This window comes from Amphiprion ocellaris, chromosome 2 (genome assembly GCF_022539595.1).
Source record: "Amphiprion ocellaris isolate individual 3 ecotype Okinawa chromosome 2, ASM2253959v1, whole genome shotgun sequence".
Taxonomy (NCBI): domain Eukaryota; kingdom Metazoa; phylum Chordata; class Actinopteri; family Pomacentridae; genus Amphiprion; species Amphiprion ocellaris.
In genome coordinates, this window is record NC_072767.1 from 4,963,165 (window position 1) to 4,985,146 (window position 21,982).

Sequence of the window (21,982 nt, forward strand, 5' to 3'; positions counted from 1 at the left end):
AAGCTCGCCGCCTCAGAAGAAGGGCCATGATCTTCCTCCACAACTAATCGCAGACGCCAGCAGCCCTGAAAACGTCCAGCACGTTAACCCCCGTGTCGTCCTGCCGGTCAAAACTGACACGTTTTAAAGTTTGAAAATGTGGGAAAATAAGTATATTTTCACAGTGAAACTTCTGATGTCCACATTTTCAACATTTTTGGGAAATCTTTGAACATTTTTTGGTGGAAGAAAAGAAATGTTAAAAATGTTTCTTAAGAACATTCACAAAAAAATTCACTGGAGTTTGATTGATTTTTATGTGAATGTTCTTAAAGAAAATATTAGAAGTTTTACTAATATATATGGAATCACTTTAGATATTTTTAGGATTTTTTTGGAAGATTATTACTCATTTTTTGAAAATATTTACAAGAATTTTCTTGCCAAATTTGGGAGACTTTTTTTTTTAAATAAAACTTTTAAGCGAAACTTTAAAGAAATTACTGTAATTTTCTTCCTGAAGGTTTTGCAAATTTTCAGAAATTTGGGGAATTTTTTGCTGATTTTTGGGGATTTTTTTCAGACAAGGAAAAAAATATTTTTTGTTGCCCATGAATGAGGACAACAGGAGGGTTAACCAACTAAAATAAGAATTTTATTTAAAACATACACAACCATTCCAAAGCTTGGAGTCACTTAGAATTGTCCTTATTTTTGAAAAAAAAAAGCATTTTTTTCCCAATGAAAATAGCACTGAATGAATCAGAAATGCAGTCTTGACATTGTTAATGTGGTAAATGACTATTCGAGCTGGAAACAGCAGATTTTTAATGAAATATCAACATGAAACTGTCTGTGTGACCCCAAGCTTTTAAAAGATAGTGTATTTAATTTTTAAGGTTCGTCTATGAAATGTCCGACAACAAATTAGAAGTCACACAAAACAATAATAGAAAAAAAAAAAAGATCAATGCGGACACAAAGTGAAGATGTATTCCACAAGAATTAAAATGCTCAACAATAGAAATTCTGAAGTGTGTGCCATCTTTACCGTCATCATGTGGTGCTGGAGGAGGATGGACAGAAAGAAACGTTGCTTTTACATTAAATATGACATTCCTTGTCCTTAATTTACCCCAAAATGCATCTTAAACTGCAGCTTTTTGCAGATTTAGTCAGTCTTTGTCATGTCAGCCAACCTTTTTTCACATTTTTTGTCACTTTCTTACTGTAAAACAAAAGATTTTAGCGTTAATGTTAACGGATTTTAGCATCTAAACCATTTTAAATATTATTTCAGCCATCCATAATGACCTAGTTAAACCATTACTTCTCGACTGTGACACGTGTTGTGTATATAATCCTCATTTTGTTCATGTTCTGTCTTGTCCTGTTTGTTGCATCAATATTAATCCCATATTCCAGTTAATACATGCTAACCCTGTTATTAAATGTACATAATATTGTGTATTTGTCTTAAGTTATTGATTATTTATGTGTTTGTGTTGAAAAATAACATTTTTGTTTGGTTTACCTGGTGTATAAATTGTCTTTTGTTTGTCTTTGTCTGCTTTTTTCTGTCCCTGTGGCAGATGGTTTGCTCCAGTATTCACCAATAAAAGCAAAACTAGTGTTTATGAATTTATAAATGGAATAAACGTGATGCTGCGAACATGCAGAAACAAAGTCCAGAAGCACAAAAACACACTAGTTTAAAAACTTCTTTCACCACTGTGTCTATGAAAGTCCACATAAGAAAATGACGAACTCACAAACACTGAATGCACAGTCTGAATCATCGTACTGTCGAAATATTTCCTGTTTTTATGTTTTTACATTCAAACTCTCATCATATTGAGGAACAGAGAGAACAGTGTGGGGGATGTTGGGATTTATTGTTCGTGTGAACCATACAGTTCAGATTTAAAGCTCAAAAAAAGTGGAAATATCTTCATCTTTGAGCAATTCAATCTGTTTTTATTTGTGTTTCACATGAGCAACTTGTAAATCATTGTATTTTTGTGAGTGGTGTGGACTCAAAATTTCCACTCTCACCTTCCTGAAATGCCTTTTTCTTGCTCATGAGGAGGAGAGAACAGCTCTTAGTAAGAGAAGGAATAAACCATATTTCTCATTTACAACAAGACACAGCTGTCTAACAGGACATTAATGTATAGAGGAATATATTTAGAGACTAAATAACCGCTAACAGATTTTTCATGGCCTGTTTCTTGTTAGATATTAAGCAGTCTATGAAAAAAGATATGTTCCTGCTGATTTGGATGATTATAATCTAGGGGTGTCAAACATGTGGCCTGCGGGCCAAAACCGGCCCTCCAGAGGGTCAAATCCGGCCCACTTTGTAAAGTGTAAAAATTAGAGAGAAGACATTAACTGCAAAGTGTAAATTTGAAAAACTATGAATATAAAATAATTTCTAGACCATGACAAGTTGCTTTGATCATAAAGTAAAATACTAGATTGTTCACTGTTCTTTTGTGTCTCATTTTTGTAATATTTTGTCTGATTCTAGTTGTTTTTTGTCTGGCTTTTGTCATTTGTGTCATGTTTTTGTCGTTTTGTTTCTCGTTTTTGTCGCTTTGTGCTTTTTGTTTCGCTTGTTATTTGTCTTATTTTTGTCATTTTGTGTTTTGATTTTGTCGTTTTGTGTGTCGTTTTAGTCTTTTTGTGGGTTTTTTGTCTCACTTTTTCGTTTGTCTAATTTTTTTGTCTCTTTTTTGTTTGATTTTGTGTCATTTGTCTCATTGTTTGTCGTTTTGTGTCTCATTTTTGTCATTTTATGTCTCATTTTTGTAATATTTGGTCTTGTTTTTGTTGGTTTTTGACTGACCTTTGTCGTTTGTGTTGTTTTTCTCGTTTTTGTCGCGTTGTTTCCTTTTTGTCTTGCTTGTGTTTTTTGTCTTATTTTTGTCATTTTGCTTTTTGCGTCGTTTTAGTCTTTTTGTGGGGGTTTTTTGTCTCGCGTGTGTTTGTCTTTTTTTGTTGTTTTGTTTCTCGCTTTTGTCATTTTTTGTCTCGTTTGTGTCGTTTGTCTTTTTAGTCACTTTGTGTCTCATTTTTGTAATTTTTGTCTTGATTTTGTTATTTTTTGACTGACTTTTGTCGTTTGTCTCATGTTTTTATTGTTTTGTTTCTCATTTTTGTCACTTTGTGTTTTCTTTCTGACTCGCTTGTGTCTTTTTTTGTCATTTTGTGTTTTGCTTTATTTGTTGTTTTGTGTGTCATTTTTGTCTTTTTTGGGGGGTCGTCTTGTTTATGTCGTTTTGTGTCTTTTTGTGTCACTTGTGTCATTTATCAAATTTTTTTGTTGCTTTGTAACTTTGTTGTGTAATTTTTTGTCTCTTTGGTTTTTTATCATTTATCTCATTTTTTGTCGTTTTGCATCTCATTTTTGTAATATTTTGTCATTTTTTTGTCTGACTTGTTTTGATCTTAAAGTAAAATACTAAATCATTCATTTCCATGTATCTACTACATGTTTTGTGTCTTTGTAGACACTCTGTGATCTGGAAGTTGCACTGTGGAAATGATAAACTGAGGCTGAATGTTGCTGAAATTGAACCTGTTTTTCCTAAGAAATTTTTTCATGATGTTTTGTAAAAAGATGTTTCCTTAAATGTGAACATTTTTGCACTGAAACAAAGGAAAGATTTGGAGTTGTGGTTATTTATAGGTTGTTATGCTGTGATTTTATTGGTTTGGCTCACTTGAGATCAAACTGGGCTGAATGTGGAACCTGAACTGAGATGATTTTGACTCCTCTGTTATAATCCCTTCCTCTCTTCTTCTTCCAGGCTGGGCTTCCACGTTGCTCGGAGGCGACGGCCGGTCCAGCAGCTCTCCGGCTCTCCCCAGGAAGCAGCAGCCGCGAGATAAATCCCCCAGCAGCCTCCTGGAGGACGCACAGGACATGGGCACATTCACACGAGACCGCAAGACGGGCTTCTTCAGCTCCTTCATCAAGAAGAAATCGTCCTCCTCTTCCTCCTCGTCGCCATCCTCTCAGCTCCAGCAGAACCTTCCGACGCCGCCCAAGAGGAGCAGCTCCTTCCGGGAGATGGAGACCCAGCCCCACAAGAAGTACGAGCCCACGGCCGACTTCAGCGCCCCTCCTCCCCTGCCCCAGTCGGACAGTTTGGGGGGCTTCTCGGCCTCCCCTTCCCACTCCCACGGGGAACCCACCCAGGCACATTCCCGCTGTTGTGGCGCCGCATTCGGACAGAAGCCCTCTGGCATCGGGTCGCAGGTGACGAGTGGCAGCAGCTGGGGGGGTCTGGCGGGTTTTTTCACCCCCAGACTCATCAAAAAGACTCTGGGGCTACGGACAGGAAAGACGGCCTCTTCAGAGGACGGTGGGAGTCTAGTCGGAGGACCTAAACCCTTCCCGAGGTCTAATTCTACCTCCTCCATGTCCGCTGGGCTGCCGGACCTGGAGCGCATGGCTCTGACTTTACCCCGGAACCGCAGCGCGAAGCCCCCCCTGGAGAGGACCGCCTCCACCACCTCCCAGCCGGAGAACGGGGCCGCCCGGCACTCCGAGAGCCTGCTGAGGAGGATGGACGAGGGCACCGCACAGATCAGGGAAAGGCCCAAAGCCAAGCTGCTGCCCCGGGGGGCCGCCGTGGGGGTGAGGGCGCCGGGGGTCGGGGGAGAAGTGGGGGAGGGCAGGGAGGAGGGCGGAGGGCTGGAGCGGCAGCAGAGCTGGTCGTCTCCCTCCAAGACCTCCGGCGTGTCGTCGGCCGGAGCACCGACCCACAACCACAAAGTCCCGGTCCTGATCTCACCCACACTGAAGCACAGCCCGGCGGACGTGCACCTGGTCGGCCTGGACTCTCAGGGGAACCGCTTCAAGCTGCTGTCTGAGCACCAGGCGGACCGGGACAGGCCACGGCTGGTCAAACCCAAGTGCGCTCCTCCTCCTCCTCCCACCCTGCGAGGCCTGCAGCACTCCTACAGCGGCGACGGCGAGGAGCAGGTCGGAGGAGGAGGAGGAGGAGGAGGAGGAGCGCCCGTGGAGGTCAACGGAGACACGCTGAAAGGTCACAGGTCGGGCCGGACGTCGGGAGGAGGAGGAGCTTCGACAGGCAGACCATCAGTGCCGCCACCACAAGTGCCTCCTGCATCTTCTACCAACACGACTCCCACCAAAATGGCCAACGGAGCCACCACCCCTGCCTCCTCCTCCTCCTCCTCCTCCAAGGTGGCGCTGCGGCGGACCCGGCAGCAGGTGGAGCGGGTCCCCCTGGACCGGGTGAGCCGGGAGGCCCTGCTGGAGTGTGCCGAGTGCCTGAGCAGCGCCCTCCACGCCAGCTCCGACAGCCCCTCCAGCAGCCAGGTGCTGGACGCCGGCCACCAGCTGCTAGACTACTGCTCAGGTTACGTGGACTGCATCCCTCAGATGAGGAACAAATTCGCCTTTCGAGAGGCGGTGGGGAAGCTGGAGCTCAGCCTGCAGGAGCTGAGGGCCTCCTCTTCTGGGCTGAGCGGGTCCAACACTGTACTGGACAACCTGCACAGCTGTATTAAAGAGATTAGTGACGTAGTGCAGAGGTAGCCATGGCGAACGACACCAAACGTCGCCTCTGGTTACCCAACAGATCGCTTATATTCCGTTTTTTTTTTTTTTTTTTTTTTTTTTTTTTTTACATTTCTGGTTCTTTCAACAGCTTTTTGGGGGACGACATGAGATGAATCTCTACAGTACCTCATAGAAATCACTATAAGATATAATCTTTCTATTGTTTACAGAAATCTGTTTGATAAGATGCCAGTGTGGACACTAACTTTGCTCTAAACTGTACATATTGAGAAATGTTATACCAAACTAAATGTGGTTTATGTCACACCATAAGTCTCCATCGGGCCGCGATAAAACGGCCTCTTTGTTAACTGAATGTCGACTTTTATCAGCTGTGTGTAGCCAGTGGGAGAGTAGGTCCAGCTCACTCTGCTTATATGTCAAGAATGATGGTGGTTGTGCCCCTGGCTCACTAAAAAAAACGAAATGTTTTCACCGACTTTAACTCAAGCATTGTTTCACAAACATGTGACTCGTCCACGGGGTGTTTCACAGTGTTTTAGCTCCACATCTGGGGAACTGAGTGACCATAAGCCATTTTTTTAAAGCCATGTAATAATGTCAAGGCTTGGAAACAGTCTAAGGTTTGGAGGTCTCAATTTGACATTTTTTATTTTGTGTGCAGATGGTATTTTTTTCTTATTACTTTTAATTTAAGACAGTATTTGTCAGTAGTTGGACAAATGTGATAGTTATAAATTTCCCCAAAACTGCTTGGGATGAAAGCCTTTTTTTTTTCTTTTTGAGAATAATCAACTGCTTCGACGGTGACATTCCCAAATGTCCACCTCAGGTGAGACTGCTGACAAAAGAGCGAAGGGATCACTTTCAGAGTTTTGACAAGCGTGTAAATAAGCTCGAACGAAACGCCGCGTTTCAGTAATACCAAATACAGGCTTCTCAGATCGGAACAGATTTCTGTCGTGTTTGTTCCCCCACCATCCTGAAACGTAACGAGTGAATGTGGGGCGTCTTATCGTGCACAGCGTTTGTCTTCGCTTCAGTGACCGATGTTCACACCTTTATTAACACAGTGCCACAAACGCTACCGTTCAAAAGTTTGGGGTCACTCAGACAATTCCATGTTTTCCCTGAAAACTCCCACTTTTATCCATGTGCTAACATAACTGTACAAGGGTTTTCTAATCATCAATGAGTCTTTCAACACCATTAGCTAACACAATGTAGCATTAGAACACAGGAGTGATGGTTGCTGGAAATGTTCCTCTGTACCTCTATGGAGATATTCCATTAAAAATCAGCTGTTTCCAGCTACAATAGTCATTTACCACGTTAACCATATCTAGACCAAGGGTGTCATTTTTGTTCAGCCCAGTTTGATCTCCAGTGACCAGTAAAATCACAGCATAACAAACTATAAATAACCATAGCTCCAGATTTTTCCCTTTGTTTTTGTGCAAAAAAGTACATTCTGAAAATGTTCACATTTAAGGAATTGCCTTGAATTTTCTAGAGAAAATTAAGTTCAATTTCAACAAATTTATGCCTCAGTTTATCATTTATACATTACAGCTTACAGATCACAGACGGTCTACAAAGGAACAAAACTTTTAGTCATCTGGAACTGAACAATGTATTATTTTACTTATGATCAAATCGACAAAAGTCAGACAAAAAAACAACAAAAACAATACAAAATAATTCGAAAACGAGACACAAAACGACAAAAATGAGACCAAAAAAAGGCAGAACGACAAAAATAAAGCACAAAACGACAAAAACGAGAAACAAAACAACAAAAACATGAGACAAGCAAAAAAAAGAAGTTGACAAAAAAATACACAACAAAAACAAGACAAAATATGACAAAAATGAGACACAAGTCCACAAAAAAATAGACAACACAAGTGAGACAAAACGACAAAAATGAGACAAAATGACAAAAACGAGACACAAAACAACAAAACAATGGACAAACAAGGCAAACGAGACAAAAATGAAACAAAATGACAAAAACATGAGACAAGCAACAAAAATCTGACAAAAAACAATATACAACAAAAACAAAACAAAATATTACAAAAGCGATACACAAAACGACAAAAGAACAGTCTAGTATGTTACTTATTGATCTAAACAACTTGTCATGGTGTAGAAATTATTTATAAAAAGTACAAATTTACAATTCCCAGTTAATGTCTTCTTTGTTATTTTGACACTTTACAAAGTCGGACCGGATTGGACCCTCTGGTGGGCCAGTTTTGGCCCGCGGGCCGCATGTTTGACACCCCTGCATTTCTGATTGATTTAACATGATCTTCATTGAGTAAAAACCGCTTTTATTTCAAAAATACGGCCATTTCTAAGTGACCCCGAGCCTTTGAGCGGTAGTGTAAGTACAGGGGGGACATCGACGGTCCCCCTAAAGCATTTCAGTATTTCTGTCCAGTGTTCTTGCACACTACATTTCTTCCTTGTACGACGGAGCGCAGACGAGCGAGGGGAGGGAGAGCACAGGGTAGCGCATGAGCAGCTGAACTGGGACGGTATTTCTATAAGTGTCCTTCTGCGTACGGACAGCGCTGGATTCCCTGTAGCCTTGTCGTGGCCTCAGTGCCTCAAATTCTTCAACGTGAGAACACTGCAAAAAGAGACCTACTTCACGCTAATCACACAGTACTGATCTCTCAACTAAACAAAACTGCAGTATGTCTTCAGCACATTTGTACATTATTTGGTTCAAAGAAAAATAAAAGAAAAATGCTTTTTAGAATGTCTATGTATGAACTTGAATTTTAAATTATTTGTTTTTGTTTTTTTTTTTTAAAGCACAGACCTATTTTGAGAGAAAAAAAGTTATGTAAATATTTGATTTATTTCATATCCAGGAAACATAAAGATTTATGTGTGGTCACAGCATAAAGAGCAATGTTTTTGACTGAAGAGAGCCCATCCACCCAGATCTGAATATCTGCTTTATGAATGTATTATTCTTCCGTTCTGAACCCGGTCGAATGTTCTGCATGACTCTTTCATCTCTTAAGGTGCCATAAATTTTATTTATTGTTATTTTTTTAACAATTACTGGCCCGTATTTTTTCATTTTTGGTCACACTAAAAATAATAAAACCCCAGAGATTGCTGCTCTGTTTTTTGAGCACAAACAAAAACTGTGTACAGCACACACACATCCACAAACTCACGGTTGTTTTGTTTTGTTTGTTTGCTTCGGCTCTCATCTTTATGTACACTGGATAAGGCCTCGGACACATCGGTTCACTGACACATAAATACGACAGCATCGCTTTCAAAACGCCTGTTAATGATGACACTTGATGGGAAATTTGTATTTTTTTTCTGGTGCATTTTATATCAGCATTTCTTGATGTTGTGTGTCAGCATAAATTGGCCTTTTTTTGTTGCCAAACAGGACGCTTTGAGACGTTTAGTTTCTGTTCACGGTGCATTTCAAATAACACGCCATCTCTCTTTTTTAATGATTCTTGGTGCCTTTTTGTGAAGCGGTTTATGTACGGAACACTATCACTGCAAGAAATCACAGCCTGCCAACGTTCGTCAGTAAAACGTTTGTGAGTTCTCTGTCATTTTTTCCCATGACGTTGTGCGTTTCTGTCATTTTGGAGGTTATCGGTCAGATGCAAACTTGAAGCCGAATGGTGCACTTTGTCTATTAAAATGGAGTATGTGAAAACTCGGTTACTGAGGTGGTTTATTTGTGGCGTTTTAACACTGTGAGTGCAGCCACGCAAGCAAATTAGGGATGCACGATATCAGATTATTGCAGACATTTTCCGGCTCTTTTTGGCGATGTCAATAGCGATATATGCACATTTTATTTTTCAGTTAATTGCAGTTCCTCTTGAAGTGGAATTAACATTTTATTACCTACCTACCTACCACACTACCTAGATATCAAACATGCCATATTTATTTTCATGCTACATTTTCAGACTAAATTGTGAATTTTTAACCTGACAGGCAATATCTTCTGTAACTTTTTATTGTGCAGATGTCATTGTGCGTCCCTAAACCACACATAAGTCTGCTGCACTAAACCCAAGCTGCTTTTTTTGCCTCAAAATCTGATCATTAAAAGTTTAGTCTAAGATTTTTTTTAATTAACTTGCACCAGTCTGGCCTTTACCTGTTTGTTAATTTTTATTGCATCTCTGTGGAGCAAATTTACTCAAAAGCCTTATTGAACACTAAAAGAAAAACACATTTCTACTGTTTTTTTTTTTTTTTTTAAAGAAATTAAAACATAGTCAATCAGCAATTTGCCACCAATAGTGACTTTATTTTTTCGCTTAAATCTGATTTCTAGACCGATGCTGTTCAACATTTGAACTGACCACGAATTTCTTCTCTCATTCTCATTATCAGTCTTTCACATTGTCTTTATTTGTGTTTCCTGCATTTATGTCCGTTCTATGTTCTCGTGTCTCCCTGTTTTTGGAGAACAGCTCTGGAGAACGTCATTAAGCCAAAGGCCACTTCTTCAGTCGTATGAGTGCAATGTAAAACCGACACACACATACAGACACACACACACCGTAATGGAATATGTGAATCTAAACAGGGATGAAAAAATGGCAGATGTTAACATTAACTTTTTTATTGTACAAAATATATATTTTGTGTTTTTGTTTTTTTTTTATTTAAAGCTCACGTTATATTACTGTGAAGTTCTGCTTATCAGTGTTAAGCCTATTGTAAATAATAAAGATATTGATGAATACTGGTTTGTTTCTCATCATCCGTCTGCCTACATCTGATAGAATTTGAGAGTCTTGCAGAAATAATGATTACAGTTTTAAAAAATCAGAGACATGTCTGTACAGTGTTTTTAGCCAAATACTGGAGGAATCACATAGTTAACTGATGTTCAGCTGAGCCAAAACCCTTAAGTTTCACAGTTAGAAACACTAATAAGGCACGATTTGACAAAACATTTCAAATAATGCATTATGTCAGTCAATGATGCATTTTTTGGTCTATAAAGTGTCCGAAAATAGAAGAAATTGACTTATTTCAATAGCATTTTTAACAAACAGATGATCTCACACCAAAAACTTATTTAATTTCAAAGAAAATAAACCTTTTGCAATCAAACATTACTGTATTTTTTCATTTCTTGCTTTAAAAAATAGCACATACAGTTGCTAATCAAATCTGCTGCTAGCTGACATTTCAGTTATTTGACTTATTCAGCTCTAGAAAATGAATAAAGTCATGAAGACATTATTTGTTCAGCACTTTTCATACAAATAGAACAAATAATTTTGTGCTTATTCTGTCCATCACACAAAAAGACTGTCAGAAATAGAGGACTCAATAAAAACAGGGACTGGAGAAATGCTCTCATGAATAATTCTCACAAACTTGCAATAAACAAACACCAGAGTTAAAATTACCCTAAAATTTAGAGTAGCAGAATAACAATGGAAAGAAAAGATGAGGTACAAAAAAAGAGAAAATAGAATAAAATTCATAAATAAATAGAATTGACTTTGTTTTAAAAATATTTAAAGAAAGGGATACAGAGTCTTTTATTTTAATGAGACCCTGGATGTATGTTTAATCCTACTGTGAAGCATGGTGGTGGCATCATGATGTGAAGCATGGTGGTGGCGGCATCATGATGTGAAGCACGGTGGTGGCAGCATCATAATGTGAAGCATGGTGGTGGCATCATGATGTGAAGCATGGTGGTGGCATCATGATGTAAAGCATGGTGGTAGCAGCATCATAATGTGAAGCATGGTGGTGGCATCATGATGATATGAAGCATGGTGGTGGCATCATGATGTGAAGCATGGTGGTGGCGGCATCATGATGTGAAGCACGGTGGTGGCAGCATCATAATGTGAAGCATGGTGGTGGCGGCATCATGATGTGAAGCATGGTGGTGGCAGCATCATGATGTGAAGCATGGCATGGTGGCAGCATCATGATGTGAAGCATGGTGGTGGCATCATGATGTAAAGCATGGTGGTAGCAGCATCATGATGTAAAGCACGGTGGTGGCAGCATTATGATGTAGGAGTGATATTTTAATTACCTGACTTCACTTTTGTAGAAATCTCTTCTCACTTTGACATGAAATAGTCTTTATTTGTAAATTCTTGTTACAAGTTACACTTGATAAGTAATCAATGGGGGAAACTTTTTATACTTTTTATCAGCTCTGTAATCAGAACGATACAGTATTAATTGAATGAACAGTATGAATGGTATGAACATGCTAAGAATGAGAATAAAATAAGTTACAGACAGTATAAGCACACAGGTAAAAACAGAGCTTCATTTAAAAACTAAAAATATGGATAAATGTAAATATAAGTACAGGGATAAATGATAGTATAAATATTGGATGTGCTGATGTGCATTTTGTTGCTGCTACTTTCTGACCAGTTCAGTGTTGCCTGTAATGAAGTTTTTTTTTTAAATTATTATTCCAAAAGTTATCCTAAAGTTTGTGCTATCATCTTCATCATCTTCATCCTCTTCACCCTCTTCATCCTCGTCTCGTGCCGGTGACGCCATCCGCACCATATCCGACTCCTCCCAGCCGGAGCCTGGTGTAAAGATGGCGTCCATCATGGAAGGGCCGCTCAGCAAGTGGACTAACGTCATGAAAGGCTGGCAGTACCGCTGGTTCGTCCTGGACTACAACGCCGGCCTGCTGTCCTACTACACGGTAAGTTCCTCCCTGCGGTCCGTAAGCCTTCCAGCGGTCCGGTGAGCGGGTCAGAGTGCGGGAGAAGCCGCTGGTTGTCACACAGAAGTGGGGCAGCGGCCTGTGTTTGTCAGGAGGCTCAGCTGGCTCCGGGGGGCGGGTCTCTGCGCCTACGGATCCGCGTCTTAGCCAATCAAAACTGCTCCTCAACACCAACTGACCAATGGGGTGGCAGCATTTTCTCCTCACTTCAGCTAATGTTGCTAGCTAGCTAGGAGAATTACTGGTCGAAACATTTTTGTGAGGAGTTTACAGTTTATACAAACAGAGAAATGTGCTTGAATATGAGTTTCTGAGACGATATGTGTCTTCTGTCGTTAAAAAATAGTCTAATTTGCAACGATTTTGTAGGCAAACCGCTAACAAGACACCGCGGGAGGAGACAGCCGTCGCTCGTTGGATTTTACCTCAGTCTCATAGCAACGAATTCACTGTGCTGATTAGCATTTACAATAATCTGAAATACACTTAAAAATACAAATAAAAAAAATAAATTTGCTCATAGGGGGTCCAGGGTATTTTGTGATTTCTTAAAGTTAATATTCGCCACTGAAATTAACTCAAATTCAGTCATATGTTAAGAAAAATGTCATTTTAGTTCCCCAAATATGAGTTATCTGCTTTTCTTTGTCTCATATGTAAATTAGGAATGAGAAATCATAAAGGTGTATTTTTCTCTAGCATATGAGTACAATAAAGTGATATAAATATAGAACAATATATAAAATGCTAAATAAAAACACATAAAAGACAAAGTTTGCTAATTGGAAATGCAGGGATTCATTGTATTTAAAGTGAGTTAATGGTAGCTACATAGATCAACTCAATTTCAATAATTAATCTCACGTTTCAGTACCTTAAATGTGACATTTAACTGCTTTTTTTGTCACATATAATAGTTAAGAATGGTACTGATTAGAAATTATAGGTGTTTTTTTCACTTATATATAAGCAGAAGCAAAATAATGTAAAATAAAACAACCAAATATATAAAATTCCAAAAAAATACACATAAAGGGAATACATGGAATCCTTGGATTTGTTGCGGTTTCTTGTATAGTTCGTAATTAGTCAGGTTTGTCTCCTTAATTAATGACACTGCAGGGTTTTCATCTTCATATTTACACTTATCAGGTTAAGTTCTAATCTTAATTTCCTGCTTGAAAGCATGTTGTCTCAACAACTGTTGCTTTAAATTTGCTATATAAATACCAGTGGCTTATCTTATTTTTATTTGTCTGATAAATTAGTCACATCGGTCACAAAATAATACACATAGCCATAAAAATATAAACAGAGTATGCTCAAATGAACCCAGATACTCCATGAATTTGTTGGCTCATAACTTTATTTCAAAACTGCTGAGGTTAATCTTAAGTCCTAACCTCAATATTTGAACTTAGCAGGTTAATTTACAATGATGGAAAGCATTTTGTCTCACAGCTGTTGCTTTAAATGTTTGTTTAATTTCCAGAGTAAACCATCAGTGCTACAGTTAGTGGAACAACCTGTAAAAAAAAATCAATCAGACTTTTGTAAGTGTAATGTAATAGTGATGTACATGACAAAAGGAACAATAAAGAAACAATAGATGATTAATGCCCCACAGCTCCTTGAACAATATATTATAAAAGAATGACTCAAACATAACAGTAGCTGAGGCACTGAGGAATAAATACTGACATTAGTAAATAAAATTAATAATAAAATAATAATTAAATTTATTTAAAAGACTAAATGAAAGACATTGAATCCAGAATGTTGTCCCACAATTTATTTGGTGCAGATGATGATGGATGGAAGAGTGATTTATTTCTTGGCATGAAATAAAAAACAAATACTAAAAGACAAAATAAATCAAAGTGTCTGCACCGACAAATTGTTTCATGACGAAAGTAAAACAGGCTGACGGTACTTGAGCTGACTTTATTAATGCATCCATGCACTTTCCTGAAAGTATTAATCACAATACAAATATAAGATGTCCAAAACAATCATGATACACCCACCACTGTGACATATTAACCTAATAAAACAACAAAGGTAGGTTAGAAGGTTTGTTTTTTTTTTAACTTGCAGTGGTTTCCTTTTGGGTGCAGTGGTTTGAAGGGAAACGTACGCTGCAGCCTGAGAGGGTGAGGTTTTATAGCCTACTGGGTGTGTTTAGCAGAATGACAGGGAATGCAGTGCAGCCTTTAGGAGTGGAGATTTCAGGTGAGGTGAGATGTTTGTAATTTTAGCAGCCAGACTAAAAAAAGTAGGTGTTGAGTTTGCTTTTTTAAAAATATCCCCACTCTCTGCTGCCGTTGGGTCTTCAGGAAAGCTGCTCCAGAAAACATAATAAGAAAAGGAAGCCTCACTGTGGGTTTTGTTTCAACATTTTACGTCTAATTAAAAGGCCACAACTGGAAGATTTTAAAGTTGTCTAGGACCAAAACAAATCTGATAAATAATCAGTTTTATAGAGCTTTATTAAAGGTTCTTAAAGTCACAGCAGACATGTAGACAGTGCAGAGACTTTACCACCTGCATCTGAGTTTGGAAGGAGATAGTAGAACATTTCAATCCTGCAGGTCATAAAAAAGAGTGTTGTAATGTCTCTGCATTAGCTGTAGAGATAAACTAAGATAACTAAGAGCTGACAGGCGATCAAAGCCTTCATTAATCTTATTTAAATGTTACATGGTCAGCGCAGCTCTGGGTTTCTAGTCGCTTCATTATCTATCACACGAGTCCGATCCCTCAGTTAAGGAGGATTTTCTTAGATTAATGCATTAAAGAAGTCACTTTAATAGTCGAGACATGGCGTTGAGGTGTCAGAATGCAATGAAAATAGATTTATTATCTTGTTAAAATAAAGTTTAGTGCTTCTTATGTGTTAATATATTCATAAAACAACCCTGACAGGAGCCATTCTGTAAAGAATACATTTGGTTTTGATGCTGAATATGCAATTTGTCACTAATTCTCCCCACGTTTACTCCAGTTAAAGGAATTTTACGTGAAATTAATGATGTAATGTTTGATCGCTGCATGAAATTAATCACTGTGATGTTGTTGAGGTGAGAATAATTCAGCCATTTGTGTACATTTCAGGCCAAAGAAAGTTTAATTACATATTTACATACAACCATGTGATGACATCTTGACTCGAGTCAGAGAGAGTTTAAGTCCTGAATCTGTTAAGTGAAAAATATCAAGTCAAAATGGAATAAAACTATCTGGATTTAGAGCTTAAACAACAAGTTTATCAGTGCATTGATAACTGATTAGTCATTTGAGTCATGTGAGAAGCCAGAACTCCAGCATTTGCTTGATGAATGTGAGCATTCACTGCTTTTCTTTGCTGGTATATTAAACTTACAATAATGTATTTGAACTCTGGACTGTTGCTCAGACAAATAATTGCTTCTTAATTTCAGCTTGCTCACTGCTGAGACCTGATAAGGCAAATAAATAAATCATCTGAAAATTATTTATTTAATCTTAATCTGATGTATGTTTCTAATTGTTTTCAATCAAGGTATTAAAGGAGGAAAACTGCTTTAATTTCAATGCATTAAGTTTTAGAAATAAGTTATAGATTAAGAACTAATTAAACCAAAGCTTGTCTCAGACTATCAAGTGAAGCAATCACCTTCTTTGCCACCATCCAGTGTATGATTTTAGGACAAATGTTCTGCTTTCTTAAGTAATTTTTCATAATTGTGTAACACTCCAATACAGAACACAAGTTTAGAGAGAAGAGCTTTAAGTTTTTACTGTTATGCAAAACAAACTGGAGTTGAATATAGTTGCCATGGACAAAATGTGGAGTTGACCAGTTATGATCCCTACATACTGATTAACATGAGATGTTCCTGAATTAACCAGAATAACTTGATGCTCCAGACGTGTATGGTGAATTAAAAGCCTTTTTCACAGCTGACATTTTGACAGAAAAACTCCACTCAATGCTAATATCATCAGCAACATCTCTGTCATGTCAAAGTGAGCCAGAATTATTATTTACACAGGTGCTTTTCATATGTTTATTGAGAGTCTTTACCCTGCACCTCATTCTGCATCCTGCCTGTATTAATCCCTGCTTTTGTTTTCATTTACAGTCAAAGGACAAGATGATGCGAGGATCCAGAAGAGGCTGCGTGCGACTCAGGGTAAGATTCTCAAACCATCTTATTCCTGACAGCAAATTAAACGAACACTCTGCCTCCCTGCTATTCTGCTTCGTCGAGTGCTTGGAAGAATATGTCTGACATGAGACAAGATTTGCTTTGACAGTGCAGTCTGTGAGGCTACGCTCAGCGCCGAACAGGTTTCGTCTGAACTGCCAGGGAGACGGATTTAATGGGCCTCATGCAGGAGGATTTTAACTGTGCTAATTGCCTGATTTGGTGGCCTACTTCAACAGGTTTCAGTACTTTTCCTGCGGCAGTATCCACAGCCTGATTGTCGGAGTCGGTTTAGTCTGTAGTAGATGAGACGGCATGCTTATGATCGTAGTCGTAGGACCGCATTTCTGGCACCCGTGTTTTTCATGAACTCATTTTTCAGGCCAGGTAACATGGTGAACACAAAGGAGAACTCGCTGTTCTAGCCCAGGTGCTGGCAAACAAAGAACTATACACAATTTTAGGTGGGATAAACCTTTAAACCTATAACTTGTGACTTAGAAAGTATCATTTGGGTGGAATAAACCTTTAAAACTACAAGCACATGGACAGAAAGAAGTATTTTCGGTGGAAATGCACCTTTCAAACAGTGTATTTTTGGACAAAGGTAGTATTTTGGGTGGAATAAACCTTTATAACTATAAGTGCTTGAACAGAAAGTAGTATTTTAGGTGGAATAAACCTTAAAGCTATAAGTATTTGAAGATAAAATTGTGTCTTGGTTGGAATAAACCTTTAAAACTGTAAGTACACGACCAGAAAGTAGTATTTTGGGGTGGATGAAGCTTTGAAACTATAAGTACTTGAACAGAACGTTTTGGGCAGAATAAACCTTTAAAACTGTAAGTACATGAACAGAAAAAAGTATTTTGGGTAGAAATGCACCTTTCACACGATGCATTTTTGGACAAAGGTAGTATTTTGGGTGAAATAAACCTTAAAACTTTAAGTATTTGGACAGAACGTAGTATAAGTTAAGATAATCTTTTCTTAATACCCCAGCTTTGTAATTAGTAGTGTTACAGCAGCAATGGGGATAGTAGTTTGGATAGAAATACACCTTTAAAACTGGAAGTATTTGTACGAAAAGTGGTATTTTGAGTGGAATCAATTTTTCAGCCCATAACCTGTTTGTTAAAAAGTACTGTTTGGGTAGAATAAACTTTCAAAACTACAAGTACTTGGACAGAAAGTGGTATACGGTAGGATAATCCTTAATTCATGTCACAGCATTGATGTTTAAAGTTTAGTAGTTTAGTTTTGGGTAGAAGTACACCATTAAAAATATGAGTATTTGGACAAAAAGTAGTATTTTGGGTTGAATAAACCTTTGAAACTAGAAGTACTCAAATACAAAGTAAAAGTACATAAACAGAGCATAGTATTTTGGATAAAATAAACTCATAGTTTGTTTGCTGGAAGGCACCATTTGGATGGAATAAACCTTTGTAAAACTAGAACTACTTGGACAGGAAGTAGTACACGATAAGATAATTCCTTTCTAACACAATAGTGTGGAAGCTTGTCATGTTACATCAGCAATGGGGATGATGTTAGATGATAGTTTGGGTGGAAATACACCCTTAAAACTGTGAGTATTCCAAGAAAAAGTAGTGTTTTGGGTCCAGTAACCTTTTAAATCCACAACTTGTTAGTTGAACAGTAGTATTTGGGTAGAATAAACCTTTAAAACTCTAAGTATTTGAACAGAAAGTAGTATTTTGGGTGGAATAAACCTTGAAGCCCATAACCTATTTGTTAAAAAGTACTGTTTAGGTACAATAAACCTTTAAAACTACAAGTACTTGGACAGAAAGTGGTATACGACAGGATAATCCTTAATTCATATCACAGCGTTGATGTTTAAAGTTTAGTAGTTTAGTTTGGGTAGAAGTACAGCTTTAAAACTATGAGTATTTGGACAAAAAGTAGTATTTTGGTTGGAATAAACCTTTAAACACGTAATTTGTTAGTAAGTACGATTTGTGTGGAATAAACCTGTAAAACTATAAGTACATTAGCAGAAAATAGTTTTTCTGGGTGGAAATAAACCTTTTAAACTAGAAATATTTGGACAGAAAGTTGCACTTTAAGTAGAACAAACCCTTAAAATTAGTAGTGCTATGTTCCTGCTGCAGACAAATATTATATTCCAACACTGCATTAGGTTCATTTTAGTGCAGTATTTTGCTCTTACAGTGTGTTTCAGTGTTGTGTCATGTCCACTAGATGGCAGCCAAACTACAGTGACTGGTTTTACATCTTCATATAAGGAGAGGAAGGTTGGCTTTTCAGGTGTCTGTATTGAAAGTATAAGCTTTCATTTCGTGAAAAGTAGGCCAGTGTGTTTGTCCAGAGAGAAGCGGACAGAAGGTCAGACTTGAAAGGTAGGAATATATGCTTAGACTTGAGCTGTAAACATTTGTGTATCCTTCGTTGTGAGGTGAGTCTGCGTGTTGTTGTGGTCAGGTTTACTTTGAGGTTTTGAAAAACTCTGATATCTTTCTGATCAACGATTTGGTAGATAATCAGTCAGCAATGGATGTCTAATCGCTGAGTCACTCCCTATAAAGTCAACAAAATCTAAAATAATTCCTCCTTGACCTTAACAGAATCGGCTCATTTATTATTTACAGTAACTTTAGTATATTTATTGTAGCCGTGTAAAATTTTACCTTCATACTATAAATATTTTCTGAGTTACAGACCCTTGAACTACATAGAGATGGCTGGAAATTTTGTGCTTTTTGATGAACTTTTTCCAGTATAACTTTATAAGTGCAAAAGATAGTCATGAAATATTCAAATTTAGGTATCACAATCCAAAGACTAAGTCTTGTTTTTGTTTTGCATGATTGAACACCGTTATTATGGGATATATTGGAGTTTCAGTATCAAAACTGCAGCAGTTTAATGTCTGTTACGTTTAGTCATAGAAACAATCATTGGTACCCTAGATGTATTTCTGTTTTCTGATAATTCACAGGAAAAAGACTTTAAAAAGTGCATTTTGGGTAAAATTTCAAAGTCATCTCACCATTTCTATTACTCTACTCTGAGAAAAACAAGACTTTGGCTTCAGATTGTGACACCTGGAGTGGATGTAAACTTGATTTGGTTGTACTTTTTAATTGAACTCAAAGGTATTTTTCAGTTCCGAAAATAAAAATGTATCTATTTCTATTTCATTTAAAAGCACAACATTTCAACCACTCCATGCGCTCTTCAGGGGCCTGTAACTCAGAAAATATTTATAGCGTGAAGGTAAAATTCTGCATGGCTTCATTAAATGTGCTAAAGTTACTGTACATTAAAGACCAGCTGATTCTGAGTCGGTCGGGAGGAGCTGTTTGATTTTTCATGGAATGATGCAGCTGTGTGCAAAAATCAGCTTGTCTGTCTTTGTCCTGTGTGTTTTCTGTCCATCCTAACATGACTGTGATTAAAGTCTCTGATGTCAACTTTGCATATCAGAGAGCTCGTCTGAGACCAGAGTGGAGGTTGTTAATATGCATGAGGCTGTAGTAAACAAAAGAACATCTTCTGTAGGCAATGAAAGATTAAAACGGTTGTCCAAACCCGTCAGCTGCTGCAAAGCCTGACGTCGTCTCTGTTCCCGCTTCATGTGTGAAACCTGGTTGTGGTTCCTGCTTCACATCTTTAATGTATATGTGAACATTTTCTGAAAAGGTGAAGTGAACTCTTAGAGCCTCCAGCATCATTTTAGTGCCAGAGCCTGCACAGCTAGAGCCACTTATCGAATGTCTCTCTGGGTGTTTGTCAGACAGTCGATTGAGAAATCAAGGAGGTGAAGTTTCTCATGATATTTAACAGAAGCTGTATTGAATAAGGCCAGTTTTTATGTCCTGAATATGATGTCTCAGTTCTCACTGAAGGGAGGAAGTATCACCTGAAACTACCTGAAAAGAGGATCCGGTGTTATAAATGCACGCGTGGTTACAGGACAAAGGTTTCAGTTTAGGATTTAGGCCAGATCAGTTCATACAGTTTACCATAGAGCTGCAACAGTTATACAATTATTTGACTTATTCTCAACTAGTAAATTAATCAGAAACTCAAAATTCTCAGAGTCCAGCTTCTTAAATGTGAATATTTTCTAGTTTCTTTCCTCCTCTGTGACAATAAATTCAATATTTCTGGGTGGTGGTCAAAACAAGACTTTTTAGGACGGTTGGCCTGACTACGCAGCAGTTAGCCTGACTATGCGACTGTTAGCCTGACAGTTAGCATCACAGTTAGCCTGACTATGTGACATTTAGCCTGACTATCTGACACCTATCATGACAGTTAGCCTGACAGTTAGCATGACAGTCACCCTGGCTATGTCACAGTTAGCCTGAATATGCGACAGCTAGCATGACATTTAGCATGACAGTTAGCCTGACAATCTGACAGTTACCATGGCAGTTAGCATGAAAGTTAGCATGACAATTAGCCAGTCTATGTGACAGTTAGTCTGACTATGTGACAGTTAGCATGACAGTTATCCCAACAGTTAGCCTGACTATTTGACAGTTAGCATGACAGTTAGCCCAACAGTTAGCCTGACTATGTGACAGTTAGCATGACAATTAGCCCAATAGTTAGCCTGACTATGTGACAGTTAGCCCAATAGTTAGTCTGGCTATGTGACAGTTACTTTTGTACCAGTTTGTGACATTTTTGGACCAAATTACTAATTGATTATCCAAGAAAATAATCACAAGATTATTTGACAGTTGAAATAACAATACGTTGCAGTCATAGTTTATTGGGATTAAATAATTCAAAATAAATTGCACCAGGTATTAAAAGTATTCACTTCCATTACACTTGCTTGGACACTGATCAACAGTGAAGCCCTATACATTTAAAAATGTATCATTAAACATGCAAACAGTGTTTTTCTTTCAGATTTTAAGCCTAAGAAAGAATATGTAACTTTGTAGAAGTCTGTCCTTGTTTTTAAAACCAAACTCTGATTCCTACATCATATTATGTACCAAACACTGAGCTGACTTGTGTTGTTTTCACTTTTCACAGTGTTTTTCCGACAGGTTGCATCTGTGCTCCTGCTAAACCAGGCATGCTCAGTCTTGTCTGAAATAAACAGTGAAACCATATCCTTTAATGTACTGATATGCTTGTTTTTAATTGAGTCACATAATTCTGATTTGCACCTGACAGAGTTTTCATCAAAAATGAGCCAATTCCATCTTGTTTACTATAAAGAGAATTTAATGGAAATAAACACTATTCTCTGACATAATAAAATGATAAACAGAGAACACTAAGCAGTTTCTGGGCATTTTCTTTGCCAAAGCTGGATAAATTATTACTCTACCATAGATATTTTACATACATACGCATATCTTACATGTTTAACTTGTTTCGACACATTTCTCCTCTCTGTCTGTATAAATACAGCCTGCAGTTCAGCTGAAGTTTCACAGAATTTTTGTCAAGTCACTGTTGGTTGCAGCCGAGTCACCAATGGCTTCACAGTTTTCA

The 21,982-nt window shown here is 38.1% G+C and overlaps 2 protein-coding genes across 10 annotated transcripts in view; both read left to right on the plus strand.

Annotated features, from left to right (window-relative positions):
- The window catches only part of abl2 (c-abl oncogene 2, non-receptor tyrosine kinase), a 43,881-nt gene extending 33,580 nt beyond the window's left edge, over window positions 1-10,301 (plus strand). For all 6 annotated transcript variants that reach the window (XM_055017635.1, XM_023263176.3, XM_055017637.1 and 3 more), the window contains exon 11: window positions 3,795-10,301. In XM_055017635.1, coding sequence (XP_054873610.1) covers window positions 3,795-5,554 — 1,760 coding nt within the window. In that variant the 3' untranslated portion in view covers window positions 5,555-10,301. The remainder of the gene's footprint in view (window positions 1-3,794) is intronic.
- Window positions 10,302-12,119: 1,818 nt separating this feature from the next.
- The window catches only part of osbpl9 (oxysterol binding protein-like 9), a 55,667-nt gene continuing 45,804 nt past the window's right edge, over window positions 12,120-21,982 (plus strand). For all 4 annotated transcript variants that reach the window (XM_023263180.3, XM_055018800.1, XM_023263181.3 and 1 more), the window contains exons 1-2: window positions 12,120-12,260; window positions 16,406-16,456. In XM_023263180.3, coding sequence (XP_023118948.1) covers window positions 12,150-12,260; window positions 16,406-16,456 — 162 coding nt within the window. In that variant the 5' untranslated portion in view covers window positions 12,120-12,149. The remainder of the gene's footprint in view (window positions 12,261-16,405; window positions 16,457-21,982) is intronic.